The 25760-nt window shown below is 31.7% G+C and overlaps 2 protein-coding genes across 2 annotated transcripts in view; one reads left to right on the forward strand and one right to left on the reverse strand.

Moving 5' to 3' along the window:
- LOC145252585 (mitochondrial potassium channel-like) overlaps positions 1 to 25760 on the reverse strand; it is a 388073-nt gene that overhangs the window by 206163 nt on the left and 156150 nt on the right. Inside the window, exon 2 of the mRNA XM_080112249.1 lies at positions 24364 to 24427. Coding sequence (XP_079968375.1) covers positions 24364 to 24396 — 33 coding nt within the window. The 5' untranslated portion in view covers positions 24397 to 24427. The remainder of the gene's footprint in view (positions 1 to 24363; positions 24428 to 25760) is intronic.
- The window catches only part of LOC145252584 (protein mono-ADP-ribosyltransferase PARP15-like), a 93553-nt gene that overhangs the window by 28525 nt on the left and 39268 nt on the right, over positions 1 to 25760 (forward strand). The window contains exons 2-5 of the mRNA XM_080112247.1: positions 4348 to 4399; positions 7065 to 7111; positions 7437 to 7667; positions 14930 to 15206. Coding sequence (XP_079968373.1) covers positions 4348 to 4399; positions 7065 to 7111; positions 7437 to 7667; positions 14930 to 15206 — 607 coding nt within the window. The remainder of the gene's footprint in view (positions 1 to 4347; positions 4400 to 7064; positions 7112 to 7436; positions 7668 to 14929; positions 15207 to 25760) is intronic.

Raw genomic sequence — 25760 nt, forward strand, 5'->3', positions numbered from 1 at the left:
AAAAACGCAAGAATTTATTTTTGCTTTTTTTAAAGCATCGTAATTTGTAACAATAAAAAATAATTTTTACAGTAACATTACGAAAAAAGCCCCTAAAGTCCGTATTAATGTATTCGATATAACTCGAAGAAAAATGAATTATCGTATACTATTCAGGAAATTAAAGATTCAATTAGATTCCTATTTCAGTCACCTAAATTATTTAGGGTGAAATGAGTTTAGGAATTTATAGCCAAACCTAAATATTTTTTTTTTGGTAAATATCCAGATACGCTACTACAGAACACCGACCACTCTAATTTGTTGGGGGGGGGGAATGTGATGTTGGGGCGCGCGCCCCAACATCACATCCGCCCCCCCCCCAATGTACAAAGTAAAATCTTCGGAAAATGTTAAATGGTGTTCTAATTGGTAAATGTTGGTGCATTACTTACGGAAAATTTGAAAATTCGATGTTCCAGGTAAAAAAAAAACCCAGATAAATTACCCCCCCTACTCCAACTTGTTGTGCTTTCCTTTTCTTATTTTATTTCTTTTTCAGCTAATTTTAAATTTTCCACCCAAAAAAGCGCTATAATGTATTTTTGAAAATTAGAAAATTCTATGTCCTGGAAAAAAAAATCCCCTCCCCCCAACGTAGTTTGCTTGGTGAAGCCATCGTTTATGCTACAGCGTGCATGCACGTAGCATAAACGGAAGCTGCAAAATGGTGGAAAGAAGTTCGTGGGTTCAGGGGTAAATACCATGCAAACGGTAAATTTGCCCCAAGTTTGACTATCAGATTCGTTGTTAGCGACCTCAATTAATTATACAAAAACAAATTAGAGTGGTCGGTGTTCTGTAGTAGCGTATCTGGATATTTACCTTTTTTTTTTCTTGCTTAAAAAAAATAGCATTAATACAGTAAGTTAGGTAAACTGACTTTTTCGTTTAAAAATGGAATTATTTCCCTTTCGTTATTAACTTTTTAAAAAAATTTTTTTTTAATAAATATTTTGTGTTTTATATACATAAAGTACAATTGTTGAATGTTACTGTTTTGATTATATTCGTTTGGGGGGCACAATTAAAAAATTAAGAAAGATTAAAATGAAGCGAAATTTAAGTTTCCGTTCCATTTTTACAACAACCGTAAAACAGTGCATACTCAGCAAGTTTTATCGTAATTTATAAGCATATTGAAACACTAAATCAACATTTAATTTATTTTTTTGCATAATTAATGATGGAAGTATTTTTCTGTTTATTTTCTTAACATCTGTTAAAAAAAATAAATAATTTGTACATTCTCTTGAAAAAAAGAATCAAACTTTTCTCTACTTTCACATGTGTTCCATTTTAACAAACTGAGCCACAGCAACGCGTGGCCGGGTACAGCTAGTGTATATATATATATATGTACGTATATATATATATATATATATATATATATATATATGTACATATATATATGTATATATATATGTATATATATACATGTATATATATATATGTACATATATATATGTATATATATATATGTACATATATATGTACATATATATATATGTATATATATATGTGTATATATATATATATATATATGTATATATATATGTACATATATATATATATATAATATTTATGTTGAAATATAGATTAATAGTTGAAAAAGATACAACCACTTATGATAAAGTAGCATTTATTATTGGAAGGAAAAATTTTACTTTTTATTTCATGAACCTGTTTTGCAGACATAATTTTCCCTTTTTAACCAATTTGGTACCCCCACATGGGGAGCGGTATATATATATATATATTATTTTTAAAATGTAATTATCCACTGACACGTGTTGAAAGGAAAAACTTTTTCTTTTTTTTTTCATAAACCTGTTTCGCAGACATATAAGTTTTGTGTGGCGTAAGAGTTTTTCCCCAGTATACCACCATCAATTGTTTATACAAGGTAGAACGATAATATTGTCACCCTTGAAAAGACGACATAGTTCCATTTCCGTTTGATGAAAACCGGTTTTCTTTTTTTGTTGCAAACCATGTACTGGTTGGCCAGTTGTGTACAAATCCCAAGAGCGATAGGAGCCTTCTGTCATATCTGAAAGTGACACAACGTTCAACGAGCAAAATCAAAGATGCGCTGCTGTCATGCTATCTATTGATCTAAGTTATAACAACAGGACTATTGCCAGCACCCTCAAAATGCTAATCCAGATAACAGGGACGTGCCCAGAGTGATGAAAGCAAGCAAAGTTTCCGGTCGTAGTTATGGTCTTTGGTGTGGTTTCAAGTAAGAAGTCAACACAAAAATGTACTTGGATGTGCTGAAGTGTGTGATGATTGCCTGGTGCAATCAGGTGGCTGTTAGCAGACCCTGGGTGTGGCAGCAAGACTTGGCATCGGCCCACAAGTCCAAAGAGACCCAGGCTTGGCTTCAGAAGGAGCGCTATGACTTTGTATCCCTTCTCTCACTGGCCTCCCTCCTCCCCCAACCTGAAACCGCTGGACTACTTCATTTGGTCATACGTTGAGAAAATTACCAACATGACCTCTCACAACACCAAAGCTAATCTGATCGCTGCCATTCACCGAGTATTCTCCGAACTCCCCCCGGCACTTGTGGAAAAGGCATGCTCTCAGTACCGGACATGTATTGAGGTGGTGATTAAGGCTGAAGGCGGCTACATTGAATAGATGTCAGCTCTACTACATAATCAAGTTACCTGAATTGAATTTTTTCAATAAAAGTTTTAAAATAAAGCTGTAGTTCTGTTTTCTTTAGGGCGACAATTTTATCGTTCCACCCTGTAATATACCTAATCCAAGCTCCTTAGTGCTCGATGATGGTGGCTACTCACACATTGAAGTGTTTTAATGACCCTGTCCAACATGCCATGGAAAATTCTCTTAATCTCTGTTTGAATATTATCATTGAAGATATGACTTAATCATGTTGACACACCGGTTCCCGCTGGATCACCGAAGTAAAGCAGCGTTGAACCTGAATGGAAGCATGATGAGGATTATCATTGAACATAACATTCGTTTGGGGATTGTAAGCAAAAACTCTGTTTTTTTCGGTATCCCCACAGAAAATAATCCAAAGTGGAGAGGTTTTAATGTGCAGGCTAAGCATAATCTGCAGCACAAGAGATGAGCCAGTTTTCAGAGAACCAATAATGGAGGTATTCTAATAAAGTATTGCAGCAACGTGGTGTTGCTCCATCTTGCTGATAAATCACAGTATCCATGTCCATTTTCATAAATAATAAAATGTATACACTTTTTTTTGGGGGGGGGAATCACTGCACACTATAAATATGAATCTGGCTCAATTTTGTCTTATTTGGATTATTTAAAGTATTGTTCTCAGCTTGGATGTTATTCTGACAATTTAGCCGATGTAACCTCTGATGTTCTTTTGCATCAGGAATCTATATGGAATTTTGAACAAAACCTTTAATTTCATCCACAGGGGTAGCTTGCTCTCGTTCCATCAGCCATGACTGAGTAAAAACATTGTTCTTATTTTGGATGTTATTCTCACAATTCAGCAAATATAACCTCAGATTCGTGCATTCATTCTTTTTGCGGATTGTTATCCTCATCTCCTCATCTTCATAATTGTTGCTGTTTCACCACATTTCGGCCAGCTCATCCTCTGGCCTTCTCCATGTGATTAACCTCAATAGCATAGGAATGGCAAGTTTTGTAACTTATTTTCAGTAATTACTGTCTTACATAGTTGTCTCATAACGTTTTGGACAACTAATCCTCTGGCCTGCTTTGAGTAGGATTGAAACCGTTATCTTCAGACAATGCTCACCTGGAACTGTAAAGACTCAATGCCTCTATTCACTGTGCCACGGATCTTGAAGGACGATTAAGGTTGGATTTTATGGTCTTATAAGTCCAATTTTGTGTTTTTATCTGGTCTTTAATTGTTGTATCTGTATCGAATGGTATTATTTATATTTAATAAACAAAAATTAAAAAATAGTAACCTCAGATGTTCTTCTGCATCAGGAATCTACAGAATTTTTAACAGAACCTTTTATTTAATCCACAGTGGTAACTTCCTCTTGACCCATCAGCTATGATTGGGTAAAAGTCCTAAGTAATTTGTAATCGTATTCTTAATATTGCCAGCATGGAAAAGATTGTTACTTAGAACTGATTATTTCTTAACACTTATATCTGTTACACCAATTCTAGTATGAATTTCAGGATCTCTAAGCCTATTCTTGTTTTAAATGTATAGTATTACAACTTATCACTATATATTACAACATATATTTTTTACATTAAGATTTTCGATTGCATGCCAAATAATTCAACTTATTACTTTTAAAGGGTTCACCTTCACTGGAAGTTGACACCAGTCGAGTTGCTTATATGGATCAAGGTAATATATATTGTTATTGATAAAACTGTTTCTTTCAATCACATTTCATTCAGAGTCAATCTGTTATCATATTTTCTCATGTACAACATAGATAGAAATATAGAATGAAAATTAAAAGCATAAAAAGTGGATTTATTTTTTATTTTGTAAAACTTTTATTCGACCCAAAACAAGACGGATTGCCACTGGGATATAAGGGGTTACTGTGATTAGGGATCAGATTCAAAGGAAGAATCATAAGTCGGGAGTTGGGCAGTAATTTTTTTTGTTCACATTAGATTGAAATTTCTCTATGTTTGGGTTGGGGAAGCAAGGAGCAAAAAGGGAATTCCAAAGGCAAGCAGTCTTAGGAAAGAGCTAATAAAGTAAAAGGGTGGAATTTTTTTTCTTGTCGGCTTAATTGGAGCTATTTACATTTAGGGGAGTACAAGTTCGTCGGAACACATTTCATGGAAGGACTTGAAAAATGAATACAAGGTGAAACATTGTCGTCATTGGACAGGGGCTGGAGCTTAGGATACAGAAATTCCATAGCAAGTCTATTCTAAAGGAGGAAGACCAGAGGTGGGGAGTTGAGCAGTAAGATATTTGTTCACATTACACATACATTTTTGTATGTTGGTACAGTCGGAGAAGGAAGGGAATTGGTAAGCAGTGTAGAAAAAAGCTATTAGTATAGAAAATCCTCCAATATCTACAGATCTCTTCAGTGAAGGGGGTGGATTTTGCTACTAGTCGGGTGGATTGAGTATTTACATTGAAGTGGAACATGTGTGAGTAACTTTGTGGAAGTACTTGTAAAACAAGCACAGGTATGCAACATTTGGTAGACAGTGTGAGACTTCTCAGATTAGAGTCTCATTTTTACACTGTATTCAAATGCAGCAATAATACTCCACGAAGGGGCAAATGATGGCTTTATAAAGATATAGGATATTGGTAGATGTGAGGAGTTTTCTAGCCCGGTAGAATGAGCCCAGTTTCTTTGCAGCAGAGTTGGCAGTATCATCTATGTACATATTCCAATTTATGTTGTCCACAAATGTTAAGCAGAAAAGTTTGTATTCTATGCATGTGAATCTTTTCTGAATGTTTCTGAAATGTTTCTGAAACTCTACAAAAACCTTTTATTTTTAACTAGGAAGACTACTAGATTGGACCAGTGTATGGAGAATATAAAACAATATTTATGAATAAAATTGGTCTAATTTGTTAAGATTAGAAAGTCTACTATCACTATTAATACATCATCATTTCCTTAATTATATACAGAATTACTTCCCTTTGTGTTATGTACAAATGAATAGCAATTTATACTTATGGATATTGAAGCAATGCATATTATTATATTAGAGATTAGATATTCATATGAATATGTAATGAATTACCTCCCTTAGTGTTAAACACTAATAATGAAGTCATATTCCTGTCTGTTTGTTTGTTCACAATTTTGTTAATATATACAAAAGGTGCACTATTTCACAAATAGATTTTAATAATGAATCAACATTCAAGGTTATCTCATTTGTCTATTACATCAAAGAAAATTTGTTTTAATAATTAGCTCTAAATTTTTAATGGAAATCCGTAACATAATTGTTTTAAGAATTCTATTTAGAAATATTATACAAAGTTGCTTTATTTAATTTAATTTCAATCTAATTAATCTAATTTACATTTGATTTAATTTATTTTTAATTATTATTATAAACAATATCAGCTGCATTTAAAAGCAAAAGTTTTCATTTAATCTATGAGTTATTTCCCTTTAAGATATGAGACTTTTTTCCCTGTTTGAATTACATAAATGAAGATGACTATGTTTTACGATTCTAAAATTCCAAAATATGGTCAACTTTCAGGAAAATTGTAACAACTTAGGATATTTGGTGTATCGTAAATAGTATGTGACTAATCATTTCGCCCAGCAATATGTTTTTTACTTAGCAACCCTAGGTATGTACGGCTAGTTTATACATATAGATATTGAAAACAGAAAATAACACTTAGTGATGAGATATTTACTTAAATATCTATTCAATTACCTCCATTAGTTTTGTACACAAAAGGGATAGCTGTTAACTAAAACCAGAATAAAATAATGATTTTTTTAAGAAGAAAGCTACTGTACTTTATATATTTGACTAGCAGGGCTACCCGGCGCTACCCAAGGCAAAAAGTGCAACATATTTCTATTATAACTACTATCTCTCTATCTGCCTCTATCCATCTCTATTATTCTCTCTTTCCTCCTGCTCTGTTTACCCATCCCTCTCCCCAAGCCTCTCTTTTTCTTCCACTCAATTCATTTCTTTCTAGCTAGACATACATACAGACAACTCTCCCTTATATAATAGATTCCTCTAGGAATGAGTCAGCATTTTCTTTCAAAATTAGTACATAATAATACTGAAAAAAAAAAAAAAAAAAAAAAAAACGATGCTCACTGATGAAATGCGGCCCAGTCGACCCCCAGAGAATGAATAAATTTTACTAAATTTCAGACACTCATTATCCATGACAATGCTGATCAAGAATATACCAGTTTTGTGAGTGTTTGTTTTGTAGTTTTTTAACTTTTAGCTGAACATGCTCTTTATATGATAGATTTATATATTTGTTGACACACAACTAACGTTTTTTGTTGTCTATTTCTTTTTACTAGATGGTCCTGTGTTGAGAGTTGTATGTCTTATAGAAAATTTTAAATATGTAAGTAAACAAGTATATTCTGATATACTCTTTTATAATACCACATTTACTCCAGAACTGTCCTACTTAAAATTTCTCAGATGGATTCGCTTTGATATTTGTTCAAAAATATATAAAATGTCTGATAAAAATATGAAGTATAAAAATGTCTGATATAAGAATAAGTGGTTTACTTTACCGCAAAATATAAGTCTGGTGACGTATATGTCTAATAAAAATGCGTAGTAAAATAAAAAATGAATTATTTTTCCATAACCTATAAGTTTAGAAACCTTGAATTTACTACTACATACAAGTCTAAATCAATTTTTATTCCATTTTGTAGATCGATATCCTTGTTAATTCAACTGACAAATCACTCAACCTCGCCGCTGGTGGGGAAATATCAAACACGGTACTTAGATTGGCCGGTCCGGAGATACAAAAGGAACTCACAGAGAAATATCCAAATGGAATTGAACCTGGTGAAATTGCTGTCAGTAAAGGCCATGAACTTCTGTACGACTATGTCTATCATTGCAACTTGCAAAATACCAGAGAAAGAATTTCACATCATGTGAGTAACATTTTGTATTAAATTTTATTGCTAAAAGTAAAGAAAATAGGTGTAAAAGTATAAATGAGGAAGGGAGTAAAATAGGAATGCGGTAGGAAGGTAACCACAGTGCAGTTCATTCGGTCTTGTTCCATATTACAATATCTGGCTTGATGGCCTTGTCTTTTATGTATCTGCCTGCCTGCATGTCCTTGTCATAAGAACACTGTCATTTTTCTATCTGCCAATAAGATTGGGCATCCAATCACCGAGTTGTAAAATCTGCATTGGTCATTTGCTTGCACGCCAGCCAATTTTTTTTATCCATTTGTGAGTAAGCCTTGATCTTGACTGGCTATATATATATGTGTGTGTGCACATGTATGGTGAAACTGAAGATGAACAAAATTAATTAAAATCGTATACTTTCTTCAAAAACCTATTTATATTTCAATAAATCTTTCATATTTATTTCTGTCCACCTTTTTCACCATTCCAGTGTTTTCTAAACTGCTTACAGTACAGCCTTTGAGACTTTACATGACCGGTCACCACAGTCGATTGAAAATTTCTTGGGGTGACTAAAAGTTGTAAATCACTCGCCCGCCAGTCGATAAAATTTCTTTAAATAAAGAAACTGGAAAAACTCATTTATTTTACGACCCTCAAATATGCGGTAACTTAGAATGACCTATGTCTCATCATGTGTGAATTATTTCATCTCTAGCTGCGAGACCGTTGGAATATCGTATTGAAAAAAGAGTGGTAACGCTAAAGGTCAACAATTCAAATTTACACATTCGGCGTGTAGTCAAAATGTCGCCTTCATTTAGCTCTCTGATTTTGAAATTCATTTGGAAAAAAATTCTTTGGCGCTAAAACTACATGCACTTCATGCTTACAAAAATAAAGACGACATTTGAAAGAGGAAAAAACACATCGTTCCGTCAAGCATCCGAAGAAATGATTCTTATTTCTATGGAACAATAATATGAATGACGCTATATAAAGAAACTGGTGTTGTATTTTAACGTTTTGTTGAACATTTACTGAAATGTTTGTAGTAATAAAATAGTTGATTTACAAGAGTTAAACAAATATTTTCTTGTTAGATTATACACACGGTAATTTCTTGAATTGTTGTAAAATTATTTACTATTATTGACTGAAGCAAAGACATAAAGTCGGACGAGTAAAAATATTTGGGGGTGAGTACATTTTCCATCACACTCGACCGGCGGTCGAGTGATTTTTTTTTCAAATCTCAAAGGCTGTATATATATATATATAATTATATATATATATATATATATATATATATATATATATATATATATATATATATATATATATTTAAAAAAACAATGTTGTTTACCAATTTAATTGCCGATTAGGAGAATGTATCTCTAATACTACTAACTACATAGGCTATACTACAAGCACATTGTCGCAAAGACTACCTCTCCGATTCTAGTTCAATATCGCAGCATTTGGGAAAACATGTCTGCCATCATTCTGAATTCTGAAGAATCATGGTAGAAAATACTAGGTCTTGCAAAGAAAAAATGGTATTAAAAGATTAAAAATATTTGAAGCATTATATATATTTAAAAAAAAAAGCCTCAGATAAATAATATTATTTAGCTTTTAATGGCTATATTTTGAGTTATTTTGAGAGGAAAATAAATTAACTCTGTTATATATGTTGCAGACAGACTGCTTTTCATATATATATGTATATGTGTGTGTGTGTGTGTGTGTGTGTGTGTGTGTGTGTGTGTGTATATATATACATATATATTTCTTGCATACGAGGCAGTTGGCAGAGTGCTTGCCTCGCATGCAAGAGGCTCGGGTTTCGAATCCTGAGTTCGGATATGTCTAACTGATGAGCCCAAATGAGGGCGAAACTTGAGTCTTGGACTTTCGGTTTGTTGACTATCATCGCTCTTGTGAGCTGCGATGTTATTTGGCTGTGTAAATAATTATATAATCTCTCACATTCTGAAAATTCTATTACTGATTGTTCGCTGGGTTAGCATTGCTGGATGACATCATCCTAGCGGGTTCAAAATTCCTACTTGCAAGACATCAGCTTGGGTTATAGCTGGTTGAAGTCATGCAAGAGGCTCAGGTTTCGAATCCCGAGTTTGGATATGTCTAACTGATGAGCCTAAATGAGGACAAAACTCGAGTCTTGGACTTCCACTTTGTTGACTATCATGGCTCTTGTGAGCTGCGACGTTGTTTGGCTGTGGAAATAATTATATATATATATATATATATATATATATATATAGTATAAATTTTTATCTATATTAATATTTGCAGACATGTCTCAGCAGCAACACAAGTTCTTAGTATGGAAGCTGAGATGAGAATTAAAAAAATATATTCTTTTCACTATTCTAGTCTTTTCCATATTGCTGACAGCCTTATTAAATGCCTGTATATTTATTTACCAGAAATTCTTCAAGCAAACTAACATACTTTTATGTGTGTGCATATGTAAGTGAAAAAGTAAGAAAGGAAAACTGAAAATTGTTGACATATTCATCAATTTTTCATCTTTATTGTTCAAAGACTTTCTAAAGATGACTTATTTGAAGAAAAACATAAAATTTTAAATTTTAATTAAGCAGTGCGTCTATAATGCTGAAAGTATTTTTTTGTTCTTTTTTATTTTAAGAATGGAGATTAAAATTCAAACTATGTGATACATCTATGAAGCAAATTTTAATTTATTAAATAAGCATAGATGCTAAATCCAGAATATATGATGCATCTTAAAGTGGAGTGAAATGTTTTTTTAATATTGTCTTGTTGTGAATATATAACATCAATATTTAAAAATATATAACATCAATATTTAAAAATATATAACGTCAATATTTAAAAATATATAACGTCAATATTTAAAAATATATAACGTCAATATTTAAAAATATATAACGTCAATATTTTAAAATGTATAATGTCAATATTTAAAAATATATAGCGTCAATATTTTAAAATATATAACGTCAATATTTTAAAATATATAACGTCAATATTTAAAAATATATAATGTACATATTTAAAAATATATGACGTCAATATTTTAAAATATATAGCGTCAATATTTTAAAACATATAACGTCAATATTTAAAAATATATAACGTCAATATTTTAAAATATATAACGTCAATATTTTAAAATATATAACGTCAATATTTAAAAAATATATAACGTCAATATTTAAAAATATATGACGTCAATATTAAAAAATATACGACGTCAATATTTACAAATATATGATGTCAATATTTAAAATATATAACGTAAATATTTTAAAATATATAACGTCAATATTTAAAAAATATATCACGTCAATATTTTAAAATATATAACGTCAATATTTTAAAAAATATAACGTCAATATTTAAAAATATATAGCTTCAATATTTTAAAATATATAACATCAATATTTAAAAATATATAACATCAATATTTAAAAATATATGACGTCAATATTTAAATATAAATAACGTCAATATTTTAAAATATATAGCGTCAATATTTAAAAATATATAACGTCAATATTTAAAAATATATAACTTCAATATTTGAAAATATAACACGTCAATATTTAAAAATATATAACGTCAATATTTAAAAATATATAACGTCAATAAGTAAAAATATATAACAAATCTAAAATCATACATTTTTACAGACAGTACACATATTCTGAATTTTAACGTTTATGTTTTCCTTCAAATCAGTTATCTTGAGAAAGTCTTTGAACAAAATGCTGACAAAGATATAAGTTTTGGTTTTTCAATTTTATTTTTCATTATGTTGACATAATTTCATAGCTATCATCACATTTATATATATATATATATATATATACGCTAAAAAGTATTGAGTACGCTAAATATACACAACAACTAGCTGTACATGCCATCACACATTGCCATGGCTCCGTCCGGTTAACGCAAATATTAGACTGATTTGTATCGTACAGACATGCGCACACATACACACACACATTTTGATAATAGTCAGAATTAGACAGTTTTTAGGCTTCAAAATCACATAGGAGACTTTGAAGTCTTTAAACTGTCAATTTATTTAGAATTAAAAAAAAAGAAATTTTGGCTTATAAACATATATCGAGGTGTCATAAAACATTATTTATTAATAACATCCATGATTTATGTAAACAAAAAAGATTTAGCATGGTAGCATAAGTGTAGAAGAACAATTAACATCTATGATATATGTAATGCAAAATTAAAAGAATTTTTGGCTTATAAACATGTCTCGGTGTATCACAAAACATTTTAATAAAATCTACGATCTCTGTGGTTGTTCTGAACGTGCAAGCAAAGACGAAAAAGATGTTATGTATATATTTTTTTACTTGTGCATTTGTTGTTCCAGTAAAGTGTAACAATATTTAAGCGTCTGTGTATGAGTGGTTGATATGTATTTGTTTTTTTCTGTTAGCATTAATGTCTCCTGCAGAGAGCGACACCATTTTTGGTGAATTTTTGAAGTGTTTGTTTATGTAGGCAATATATTCATTCCGGAATAAAAGAATATCAGGTTTCAACCAATCAGATTAGGTGGAATATGGCTGGGGAGATATTATTATTTATTAGTCGGAAAAGGGAAAGCTATTGGTATTTTTATGTGTTTATGATCAAGTTACGAAGGGTGAAGTGCAGAATTCCTCACGGTAATGACAGGAGGACTTTATATTTAGAGGGGATTGTGATGGTGTTGCTCCTAGGATGTAATGTAGGATTTTATGAAAATGGCGTTCTAAAGTTATATAAGATATTTGTTAATAGTATAGACATAATATATTTGTATGTGACATCTGTTGTTGCAAACCTACGGTATTTTGGTCTAGAGGAGAATTTCTGCAACCAAAATATTATATAGGAGATCACAAAATGTGTAGATATCTATGTTTTAAAGGTAAAATCAAACATTTAAAAATAAAACAATAATAATATAATTCAAATCAGTTCTTTTATCAAAGGAATTCAATACAATCACTTTGAATAAATTGAGAGATTCTGAAAAATCTATAAATATTTTTTTTTTTTTGTTTCTTTAATTTTTTAGCCTAACAAGTTGTGATTGCTGTTAAAATATTAAGGAGAGAAGATATAGCTCTAAGATAAGGATGACAAAAAACAGAAAGAAAGCTGCTGCTAAGAGCATGTTTTAATTAAAGAAGGTTGGAGTTGACTGTATCCTGGGAGGATAATTTTGTAATATTATCATTATCATTTGACTGTGGGAATTTGAAGATATGTTGAGCAAAAGCTAATCAACATATTGTGAGATTATTTTTGCTATACAAACACAGAATTAAAAAAACTTTGTGACAGATGTGCAGGAAACAGCTGAGAATGCATCATACTGGATCTGGTTTTAAAAAATAATGATTGGACAGGGAAGCAGCTTACACTAATATCAATACAACCTCCTTTTGAGACGTAGCAGAGGAGTAGGAGCCGAAACTGTGAAGTGGTTCCTCCTGATGATCCTGATACTGGATTCGATTGTGGGGCTGTTAGCTGTTGTGCACTGAACGATGCATACAACTTATTATTAAAATGTGAAGATATGACATTTATAAACATGTCTAGTGGAGTGTATAATTGTTTTTTTAAATAAAAAAAAAACATATAGTGTAATTGCCAATTTTCATGGCAGGTGCTCGTCTGAACTCCAATCCCTGGTCCCCCCTCGCCAATCTTTCACGAAAAACACCCGTCTAGCTGAATCCACTGTGAAAAATTTCCTCCACTCTATATCTGTGCCTAAATCAAAACGCGGATTTCATGAACAAAGCTTCTTTCTTAGAACTGCACGCCTGTGGAACTCTGTTCCGTCTGCCTGCTTCCCTCCGGACTACAACTTGGATGTCTTCAAGTCTAATGTTAACAAATTCCTAATGAACCGCTCCCTTAAGTAAACACTTCATCAAATCTCCTCACTAACGTAATGTACTTGCAATAACCCTTATCCCTGAGTGGTTTCCGGGCCTTGATAAGTGGTGATCTCTGTGTAAAAAAAAAAAAAAAAAAAAATTGGCTAATGGCAAAAAATATCTGGTAAATTTGGTGTGATTTTATTATATGGAAATCAATTCTTAAAATGGTCCTGGATATGACCTTAAACTATATCCGATGGTCAGGCCCCAGCTTGCAGACTTTGGGGAGTGTGGAGCCACTCTTTAATTGCCATCTGACCCAGAGTGATAGTAACTGTTAGGGTCCCAACTATGGGTTGAATAGAAACCAACTTGAAAAAAAACAAATATATTCTATTAAAAAAATTTTCTTCAAAATCACTGGATTCGGTATTAAATAACCTAAAAAAGGGTTGATATGCTGTAAAACAAAAATAACCCTAACCCTAACCAATTCTTAAAATGTTACCTGAATTCCTCCTTCTGGAGTATTTTATTTCACTCCTCCATAAAAGGGACACATCCTCTCACTACCTCAAGTTTAAAACATTTCTATTAGACTTCCTGTAATACTATTGTTAACACAAAAATTTAAAACTAGTAGCAAACTACTCTGTTTCGATGGATTGATATTGTACCCTACTGATGTGATTTCATTACCTGTCTGCTAATTAAAATCCTGACAATAGAAATACTGTTTGCTTGACTTTTCACACCAGGTAGCTAAGTTGTCCAAGTAGAAAAGTGCTGCATTATCAACCTAAAAGGAAGATTCTTCACCGACTCTCTCACTTTGTCAGCAGTAAAATTTAGAAAATTGTTATCTTCTGTTGCCATGTTCCTTGCTCTCAGCAAAAATCTTGCTGTTTTACTAACATTGCTCGACTGATAGACATAATAATTCTTCTTTCTTATATTTTTTTACAAACCTCACATACAAAGCCTATCGATATTGAATTTTTTTACTTGCGATTATATTTTAAATACGTTGTTAATAAAATTTATATATTTGTCATTCTTTTTGATTATGCCTTAGCTTTTTAATAATGGTGACTTCAATGTAATGTGAGATTATGCCTTACATTCTAAATAATGGTGACTCCAATGTAATGTGAACATGTAAACTTGGAATCTTTCGGTGACAAAACGTCTGTTTCCGTCAAAAGGAAGGTTTTAATATCCTGTTAATCTTTAACAAAATCTGACATTTTATTAATTGGCATCACGTTTTTTTTTTCAAAATTTCGTTTTTTATTATTTATAATATACGTTTATTTATTTTTTTCCATATGTTTTTTTTTTTAGGAAATTCGAGAGGTTATTACTCAGTGTCTTCGAACAGCCGTTGAAAGGTTTGAACCAAGTCGACCCAGAATTGCATTTCCAGTTATTGACACTGGAAGAATGAACTTTGCTCCAAGAGTTCTTAAGACAATTTACTGCACAATCTTGGAATTCATGATAGAGAATCCTAACACTATTGGATTGGCTTTTGTTCTTATACATCCCGAAAGAGCAGAGCTACTAAATTATGCTAAAAAAATCGATCCAGATTTTGAAGAAGAGAGATTTTCCTATCCAGGTAACATCATCATATTCGATTTTAGATGTTAATAACATGTGTATTGTGTAAGACAGTTTTTAGAAACTTACTTCCAAACTAATGTATCTCTAACCTGTTTTTATTTACGTTTCTAAATTTTTGGGGGATGAGGATTGATTATTCGTATCATTTGGATTCATTGAACTACCGTTCTCATCTTGAGTGTCATTTGCACATTTCAGTCGATGTAACCTCCGACCTTCTTCAGGTGTATCTGAGTTCAACAGAAACATTCAAGAATTCGACAAGATACATCTGAAGAAAGTCAAAGGTTACATTAACTGAAACATTGAGCAAATAACACTCAAGATGAGAACAGTAGTTCAATGAATTCAAATAATACTTTATTTATCCTTCTTTCTTTCAAGTTCAATTTTATCACTTTAACCCAAGTTTTTCTTGACTTTCAACTGTCATCTTACTTTGCTACTTTAACTGTTCTACATCTACTAATCCAAGAACTTTCATCGATTCCTTCAATGTGACCAAAGAATCTAAGCCTTATCGTATGATTCTCATTATTTCTCTCTCTGCATAAAACGTTTGATAATTATAATTTAAACATGCAATTGTTCATCTTGTGATGTGTTGAGTAGATTCAACATAATTTATAATTTCAAAAGAAAGAATATTAGGTTTGAAATCGAGTCAGGAGAAAAAGGTAAGATGAAAAGGTTGGTGAAAAATAATAAACAAAAGATGAAAAGGTTGGTGAAAAATGATAAACAAAAGATGAAAAGGTTGGTGAAAAATAATAAACAAAAGATGAAAAGGTTGGTGAAAAATGATAAACAAAAGATGAAAAGGTTGGTGAAAAATAATAAACAAAAGATGAAAAGGTTGGTGAAAAATAATAAACAAAAGATGAAAAGGTTGGTGAAAAATAATAAACAAAAGATGAAAAGGTTGGTGAAAAATGATAAACAAAAGATGAAAAGGTTGGTGAAAAATAATAAACAAAAGATGAAAAGGTTGGTGAAAAATGATAAACAAAAGATGAAAAGGTTGGTGAAAAATGATAAACAAAAGATGAAAAGGTTGGTGAAAAATAATAAACAAAAGATGAAAAGGTTGGTGAAAAATAATAAACAAAAGATGAAAAGGTTGGTGAAAAATAATAAACAAAAGATGAAAAGGTTGGTGAAAAATGATAAACAAAAGATGAAAAGGTTGGTGAAAAATAATAAACAAAAGATGAAAAGGTTGGTGAAAAATGATAAACAAAAGATGAAAAGGTTGGTGAAAAATAATAAACAAAAGATGAAAAGGTTGGTGAAAAATAATAAACAAAAGATGAAAAGGTTGGTGAAAAATAATAAACAAAAGATTAAAAGGTTGGTGAAAAATGATAAACAAAAGATGAAAAGGTTGGTGAAAAATAATAAACAAAAGATGAAAAGGTTGGTGAAAAATAATAAACAAAAGATGAAAAGGTTGGTGAAAAATAATAAACAAAAGATGAAAAGGTTGGTGAAAAATAATAAACAAAAGATGAAAAGGTTGGTGAAAAATGATAAACAAAAGATGAAAAGGTTGGTGAAAAATAATAAACAAAAGATGAAAAGGTTGGTGAAAAATAATAAACAAAAGATGAAAAGGTTGGTGAAAAATAATAAACAAAAGAGGAAAAGGTTGGTGAAAAATAATAAACAAAAGATGAAAAGGTTGGTGAAAAATAATAAACAAAAGATGAAAAGGTTGGTGAAAAATGATAAACAAAAGATGAAAAGGTTGGTGAAAAATGATAAACAAAAGATGAAAAGGTTGGTGAAAAATGATAAACAAAAGATGAAAAGGTTGGTGAAAAATGATAAACAAAAGATGAAAAGGTTGGTGAAAAATAATAAACAAAAGATGAAAAGGTTGGTGAAAAATAATAAACAAAAGATGAAAAGGTTGGTGAAAAATAATAAACAAAAGATGAAAAGGTTGGTGAAAAATGATAAACAAAAGATGAAAAGGTTGGTGAAAAATAATAAACAAAAGATGAAAAGGTTGGTGAAAAATAATAAACAAAAGATGAAAAGGTTGGTGAAAAATGATAAACAAAAGATGAAAAGGTTGGTGAAAAATGATAAACAAAAGATGAAAAGGTTGGTGAAAAATGATAAACAAAAGATGAAAAGGTTGGTGAAAAATAATAAACAAAAGATGAAAAGGTTGGTGAAAAATAATAAACAAAAGATGAAAAGGTTGGTGAAAAATAATAAACAAAAGATGAAAAGGTTGGTGAAAAATAATAAACAAAAGATGAAAAGGTTGGTGAAAAATGATAAATAAAAGATGAAAAGTTTGGTGAAAAATGATAAACAAAAGATGAAAAGGTTGGTGAAAAATAATAAACAAAAGATGAAAAGGTTGGTGAAAAATAATAAACAAAAGATGAAAAGGTTGGTGAAAAATAATAAACAAAAGATGAAAAGGTTGGTGAAAAATAATAAACAAAAGATGAAAAGGTTGGTGAAAAATAATAAACAAAAGATGAAAAGGTTGGTGAAAAATGATAAACAAAAGATGAAAAGGTTGGTGAAAAATGATAAACAAAAGATGAAAAGGTTGGTGAAAAATGATAAACAAAAGATGAAAAGGTTGGTGAAAAATGATAAACAAAAGATGAAAAGGTTGGTGAAAAATAATAAACAAAAGATGAAAAGGTTGGTGAAAAATAATAAACAAAAGATGAAAAGGTTGGTGAAAAATGATAAACAAAAGATGAAAAGGTTGATGAAAAATGATAAACAAAAGATGAAAAGGTTGGTGAAAAATAATAAACAAAAGATGAAAAGGTTGGTGAAAAATAATAAACAAAAGATGAAAAGGTTGGTGAAAAATAATAAACAAAAGATGAAAAGGTTGGTGAAAAATAATAAACAAAAGATGAAAAGGTTGGTGAAAAATGATAAACAAAAGATGAAAAGGTTGGTGAAAAATGATAAACAAAAGATGAAAAGGTTGGTGAAAAATAATAAACAAAAGATGAAAAGGTTGGTGAAAAATAATAAACAAAAGATGAAAAGGTTGGTGAAAAATGATAAACAAAAGATGAAAAGGTTGGTGAAAAATGATAAACAAAAGATGAAAAGGTTGGTGAAAAATGATAAACAAAAGATGAAAAGGTTGGTGAAAAATAATAAACAAAAGATGAAAAGGTTGGTGAAAAATGATAAACAAAAGATGAAAAGGTTGGTGAAAAATAATAAACAAAAGATGAAAAGGTTGGTGAAAAATAATAAACAAACACACACACTTGCATGTCATCAAGCTTACCATAGTGAGAAAAGAAGAAGGCAAGAGAAATGACAGTGTGTTAGGCTGTTTGCTTCCTTTTCTCATTCTTAACGTCATTGGGCAAAGAGAGAGAAGGAGGAAAGATAGATGAGGAGGTGTGGTCTTGGTAGATAATATAGGCTGCTCTATTTCTTTTCTATTGCTTCATTCTCCATAGTTAATTGTCCAAACTTAACTGGAGTAAGAGAGGAAGAAGATGACAGTATGAGGTTGTAAGAAGGAAGAGAAGAGAAGGTGAGAAAGAAATTAAACTAAAAGGATGGCAGACGACTTATTTTCAAGCAGAATTTTTAAGGGAGTCAAGTTTGGATCGTGAGAATGAGAAAAAAATGGAACTTAATTTAGAAAAAAGGAGAGTTAAAAAAACATTGTTGAGAAAAAAATAGTATATGTCCCGAGCAGGAGAAGAAAAAAATATATATACAGATAAGTGAACTTACAACTATTAAAAATATGTGCCTTGCATTTTATGGACGATGTTCGATTTCTCTGGGAAGAAACATTTGGAATTATACAAGGTGCCTTCAATAAGTTTCCAGATTTTTTATGTTCTGACATTTTAAAATTGTCGTAGACGCTTGAAAATTCAGTATGTTATTGCTATACATTTTATGAAATGACAGGCCAAATTTTATGATTTCAAGTTCAAATGAACAGCTATAACAGGAATTGGAATGCACCCTACTAAAGCCTGATTGTCACAGCAGGTGAATTTAAAAAATGCAACAAGGATGTGTGGACAATTTAGAAGAATGATATGCAATAAAATTCTGTTTTAAATTTGAAAAAAAATGCTACAAAAACCTATGGAATGCTTCAGACTGCATTTGGACCATCTTACATGAATTAAGCATTAGTTTTTGAGTGGCATAAGAAACTGAAGGAAGCAGGAATCTGTGAGGGATGATGAGAGGTGTGGGAGGAGTAAAGAAGTCAGAACACCAGAGTTGATTGACCAAATAATGAATTTCATGGATAAGGACCGTCGTGTGTCTATAGACGATAAGTGCACAGTTTGATGTCAGTGTGGGAACTGTACATACAATTATTCGCTAGGAACTGAAGATGTGGAAGATTTGCATGATGTTTGTCTCAAGCGTGGCTTATCCTTGTCACAGATTATTTGATCAAGATGTGCATGGAGACAGTTCCTCACCCTTGCTATAGCCCAGACCTTGCTCCCTGTGATTTTTGGCATTCCCTAAGCTCAAGGAAAACCTTAGAGGCTATCATTATGAGACAACTGAGAAGATGAAAGAGGCTGTGACGAGAGTCATTGACACGCTCGCACAAGAGGACTTCCATGCAGCCTTCCAGAATTTGTTGTTACGGTACAACAAGTGCATTGCAGCCGGAGGAGATTACTTCGAAGGGCACTAGGGTTTTTATTTACACACACATTTTCGGCTACATATGTGCATACATGTTTTTTCCTAAATATTTTTATTGCTTTACCCTTATCTTTTTTATTCATACTTTTTTCTGCTTTTGATGCTATTTTTTTTTTTTTAACATTGCGTATGTTTGATATGTTAAAATATGGGGTATATATTTGTTTCATTCCTGAGGAAACTTTTCAGTCTACTTGCATAGATTTATAATTTATGGCTATTTCTATAATGTACCATCTAATAGATGTCTTAGCGTATTTTCCTACTTTCCATTCAACCAAAGGCGGCTGTCCGCTTTAAAATCTCGCTAATGGTTTGTTAATGTTGTACTGTGTATTTTTGTTATTGAATATACTTTTGTGATTATAATATAGAGCGTCTTCCAATATAATATTATTTAGTTATTCAGATTTTCATGCATGCATATCGTGACGATGCTGCAATTGCAAAATTAGCTTAACATGTCCTTTACAAAATAACTACTCAACTAAAGGCAGCGCTTATCTAATCACAATACAAATGAAAATGTGAATAACAGAAATTTAGAGAAAACTGCCATTAAATTTGAATTTATTGAGCACTGTTGAAGTAAATACTAATAATATATATAGTTTATCCTATATATAATAATTTGATTGCATAAATTCCCCTCTGGACCAAAGTACACTAGGTTTGCTTCAACAGTGTCCACATACAAATTTATTATATCTATGCTATCAGCCACTATATTATGTAACTTTTGAATGCCACCTCACTCACACTTATTTCCAATATTAAAATTCTAGATTATATCCTAGGAGATCATCATCACTATTGCAAAAATCTACAATGGTAGCAGCTGCTATTTTCCTCTCTAAATAAAAAGTACTCTTACCGCTCCCACTCAACACCGGTATATATTCTGTATTTGGGTCATATGTGAAATTGCACCATAATTTTCTGGCTTATACACTTACACACATACCATAATCTTTCCTTCTCCTGATTCCAAAATTAATGATCTCTCTTTACTCAAATTCAACCAACTTTCATTGGCTGCGAACAAACTATTGGTCCATTCCAGATTGTAAATCCTAATTCAAAAAAGAACGCTCCAGCGATTAAAAAACATGGCTTCCCTCTCCACAAGAAGCTATCATTTTAAATAAAATACCCCGATTACAAAAACATAAACACATCGATTACTATTCATCAGCACATGCTGATAGCCATTATTTCTTCTTCTTTACCTACTAGCTATATAAACCTTCCTTTGTTTTTATATTATGCTTGACTAAGATTCTTTCCTTATAGATGTATTAACCTAATTTAAAAACAACTGATTACACTATTACTGCATTCGAGACCCGGCTATTGTGTGATTTGAAAGCCTTTAAACTGTCTCGAATGTTTACTTGCTTAGTCATTTACAAACAGCTATATGAACCTTTTTTTTGTTAAAGTACAATTGACCAAAATTATTTTTTTCTAGGCTAAATAAAAAAATAATTCTGCTTAGTCAATTAATGCAGTTGAGAGCGGATTTTTGTGTGCTTCTGCAGTCTATGCACTGTCTGTGTTCTTTTTTTTTTAACTTTAGTATTCTTGAGATAGAACCAATGCAGTATGAAGCTATACAATGATTACATGTGTTTTGTTGTATAATGTAATTTTAAAAACGTTCGGTGTCAACAGAAAAAGTAAACAAACAGATATGTTAGCATGGACTTGCAGGTTACACTGACCACCGAGCAAGATAACAAGGAAGCAAATATACGTGGAGATATATGCATGTATGACCTCAAGGTTTTATAAAAAGGGTTAGGGGGTAGGAAAGTATGCCATAGAGGTCACAACAAAGAATACATGAAATGAACAACGTTGGAAGTATGTAGATTCTGACTCCATATAATTAAAGAATAATATAAATATTGAAGGTTGAGAACCGATTTTATTTACTACTAACAACTTGTATTAGAAGAGGCAAAGTGTTCGTAGGATGGAATATGATTTAACGAAGAATAGATTGTCCGATGGAGATATTTGACAGTTTGTATTATGGTGAAATGTTCGTAGAATGTTTGCAGGTATGTACGATTTAACAAGGAATGAATGTTCGTAAAATGTTTGTAGGTATGTATGAATGAATGTTCGTAAAATGTAACTTATCTTTTGGACGATGGAGATGGTTAGGGTAGGCCGGTCATCCTGCTGTCGGTGATGCATGTCCTGGCTTGTAACTGGAAAGCGGGTGACTTTTTCATCAGCAGATAGTAGCCTGGCGTCTTCATCCTCTTTTTCCTCCTCCTCTTCATCTCTTTAGGTCGGGTGGGAGAATCTGTCCGTGCGTCCACTGACGCAGCAGGGCCAATTTCCTCTTCCCACCTTTTCGGTTCCCTCAAATCCCTCGTTTTATAGTGGCAAGCTGGTTCCCAGTGACTGTGATATTTGAGGTGTTTATTTTAGGCACGGAGCTCTGCAATTGGTCGATAATTATTTTGTGGTTATCTTATTTTTTTTCTTCCCAAGCGGAAGCGATGCGTGGAGCCATGTGCAAAAGACGATTTTTCATTTTGTCTCTCATGGTGGATACGTTAACATCCGGTTCGCTGCTAATTCTCATCATGTTCCCACACATGTTTATATACATAGAGAGGAAAAGACAAAGAGAGAGAGAGAGAGAGAGAGAGAGAGAGAGAGAGAGAGAGAGAGAGAGAGAGAGAGAGAGATAGACAGAGAGAGACAGACAGAGAGAATGGGAGGGAGGGACAGATAGAGAGATACAGAGAGTGGAGAGAGAAAGAGAGAGAGAGATATCAGCCGTGTTACAATTACATTTCTGTACTCAGTTTATTTGTGTCACCAATTCATTCATGCCTACCGATACGTTTTATAAGCATTATTTTGAATCCCAGTAAGGTGACACCTTCACCATGGTCAAGGCGAGAAAAGTGTTTACTTTTTTTAGCGTTCTGCGTGCAAACCTTGGTACTGCCCCGGTAACGTTTTTTTTTTTTTTTTTCCTTTTCTTTAAGCTCGACACGGTACTAGATGCTATTTGCATTTTACATAGGGGCTTGCTTAAGTTTTTAACTTTTTTTTTCCCTGACTCGCTAGAGCAATAACTAATATTAAATGTTTTGCTTCTACATAGGTCACAAATCAAAATACAATTGTACTTTGCTTTTATGTATGTATGAAAAAATACCCGAGTGTCATTTAGATACTTTTATCTATGTTTAAATGCAAATACGTCACAAACCTAATGAACTTGCTGTGAACAATATTTATTTCAAAAATACATAAAATTTCTGTTTCTGTTGTATAAGATTAAAATTTATCTCGGTTTACTTTGTTGCAATTTATAAACTGTTCTATTTCTATTGTTTATATGATAAACACAATTCTGTATATATTGTTTAAAATAATTCATAATTGTTTATTATTTAAATAAAACATCCTGTATACAGTGCTACTTTTTTTCAATACTATTTACATGTTTACATGGTAAAGTACATGTGAATACAGCAATTCAGTTCATTTGAAGTAATAGCGGTTCGAGAGTAATTTGCCACCTAAACTCCTGTCTTGCCAACACAAATATCATACCCGACCCACCAGATTAATACGCACAGGCTGACCGACACTGCAGCCACCAAATATTTTTGTTTGTTCATAGTATTTGCATGTGGCAATCGTGACAGCGATTAACAAAATTATATTTTGGGCAAATTTTTCACCAACAACACCCCCACTCACAAAATGGAGTGTTCATTCTGAAAGCCGTTCTTAATGTGAGGAGGTTGGTGGTTGGGTTACAACAACAACAACAGAAGTACTTTAATTTTTTATGTGGGGTTGCATACTAACACCAGGCAACGCCGGTTAACAAGTCCTGCTAGTATTATATATGAACACACACACACACACACACACACACACACACACACACACACACACACACACACATCGTTAGTAATCATTCCAAAACCAAAAGATGTATTTATTTTACATTCATAGGAGTATTTTATTCATATGTATGTTTTCCACGTGTTTCGGTAAAAAGTGAAAATTCATATATATATATATATATATATATATATATATATTTCTTTAAGCTCACATGTGATATGGGTTGAAAGCTTTATAATATTTTTAACTATTTAGATCATAGACAATAAATACCCATCCCAGGACGGGTAAAATTCTGCAAACAGAAGTTTTGTACCACTTTTATGTACGTTTTACAAAGATTAAAATCAAGATATAATGATACTGAATCTTATTTCTAGAATCCTTATTCTAATTTTGATTAAAATCAATTGCATGATTTTGGTTTTAGATGTTTTAAATTAAGGCTTAAGTTTAAAAGGAAATTGAAATTAAAGAAGTCTTGCTTCATTGATTTACAAAATTATTTTTTAAAAGTTTGCAAAAAAACAAAAAACAAAAAAAAAACAGTTAACCATATTACTCACCATGTTATTGAGAATATATATTCCAAAATTCATAATAATCCATTCATAAGTTTAGGAAATCATCCTGTAGATAGAAATAATATATAAGGCAAATAAGAGTTATTTAAAAAATAAGAAAAAATCAGTCCTAAAAGATTTTTTCTTTCACTGGTCGAGCATAAGAAAGATAAAGTATGATATCAGAACAGTTACTACACTTTACTCAATTTTATATGAACATAGTGGATGGTTAATTTTAGGATACCTGTATGTGTATGATTATAAAAAGAGAATAAAAATCCGATGATATAATTTTGGATATTGGATAAGTCTTAAAATACTTTCAGACGCATATATAATACGTTAATTTTTTTCTTATTGTAATTATTTCAAATGGTATATATGTATATAATTTCGTAATTTACATAGAAATAGACATGCTTCTCCCTCTTAGTATATATACCTCTAAATAAATGACCCTCTTATCATTGACTATTTTTGGTCCTGAAAAAGCCTACATAAGACAGGCAAAATGTCGAGCTTTTAGGTCATTCCACTTACATTTTTCAAATCATATACATATATATATATATATGATTAGTTTTTTTGGAAAAAGAATTCCAGCAGAGTGCTCAATTAAAAGGAAAATCCAAATTTTAAGAGCGTACTTATATTTTGTGTACAGAAAGGTATATATACTTCACACTTCCGGTTATAAGATAGACGAATATTGGCTGAAGAGAGCTCGATAAGGATACCTTAAACGGGCCTTATTATCGGGCTTGAAACCGACGGTACCAATGACCTGTCTCAACTAACAACTTTCTGTACACAAAATATATATATATATATATATATATATATATATACACAGGGTAGAGTAATAAATTTGTCACCCTAAAGAAAACAACACTACGGCTTTATTTTAAAACTTATTAAAAAAAATCAATTCAGGTAGCTTGATTTAGAGATGACATCTATTCAATGTAGCCACCTCGATACGGGTCTGGAACTGGGAGCATGCCTTATATTGCTATTGCTCGTTAGGTAAGCTTGTCATGATGACATCCTTAGCAGTATAAATTCCTACTAGTGAGACATTGACTTGGGTTATAGCTGGTCGAGATGATCACATCCCTTATTCAAGACGAAAGTAGGTTCATTCCACTGTCAGATTTCGTTGCGGTTTACTTGATAAGTGATAGTTAACAAGACTTTCTTGTGTGCGGTGCATTTGCTCAGTTGGTAGAGTGCTTGCCTCGCATACAAGAGGCTTAGGTTTCAAATCCTGAGTTTGGATGTGTCCAACTGATGAGCCCAAATGAGGGCGAAACTTGAGTTTTGGATTTCCAGTTTCTTGGCTTTCATGGCTCTTATGAGCTACGACATTGTCTGGCTGTGGAAATAATTATTTATAT

This window comes from Euprymna scolopes, chromosome 29 (genome assembly GCF_053919585.1).
Source record: "Euprymna scolopes isolate OS-2025 chromosome 29, ASM5391958v1, whole genome shotgun sequence".
Lineage (NCBI taxonomy): Eukaryota > Metazoa > Mollusca > Cephalopoda > Sepiida > Sepiolidae > Euprymna > Euprymna scolopes.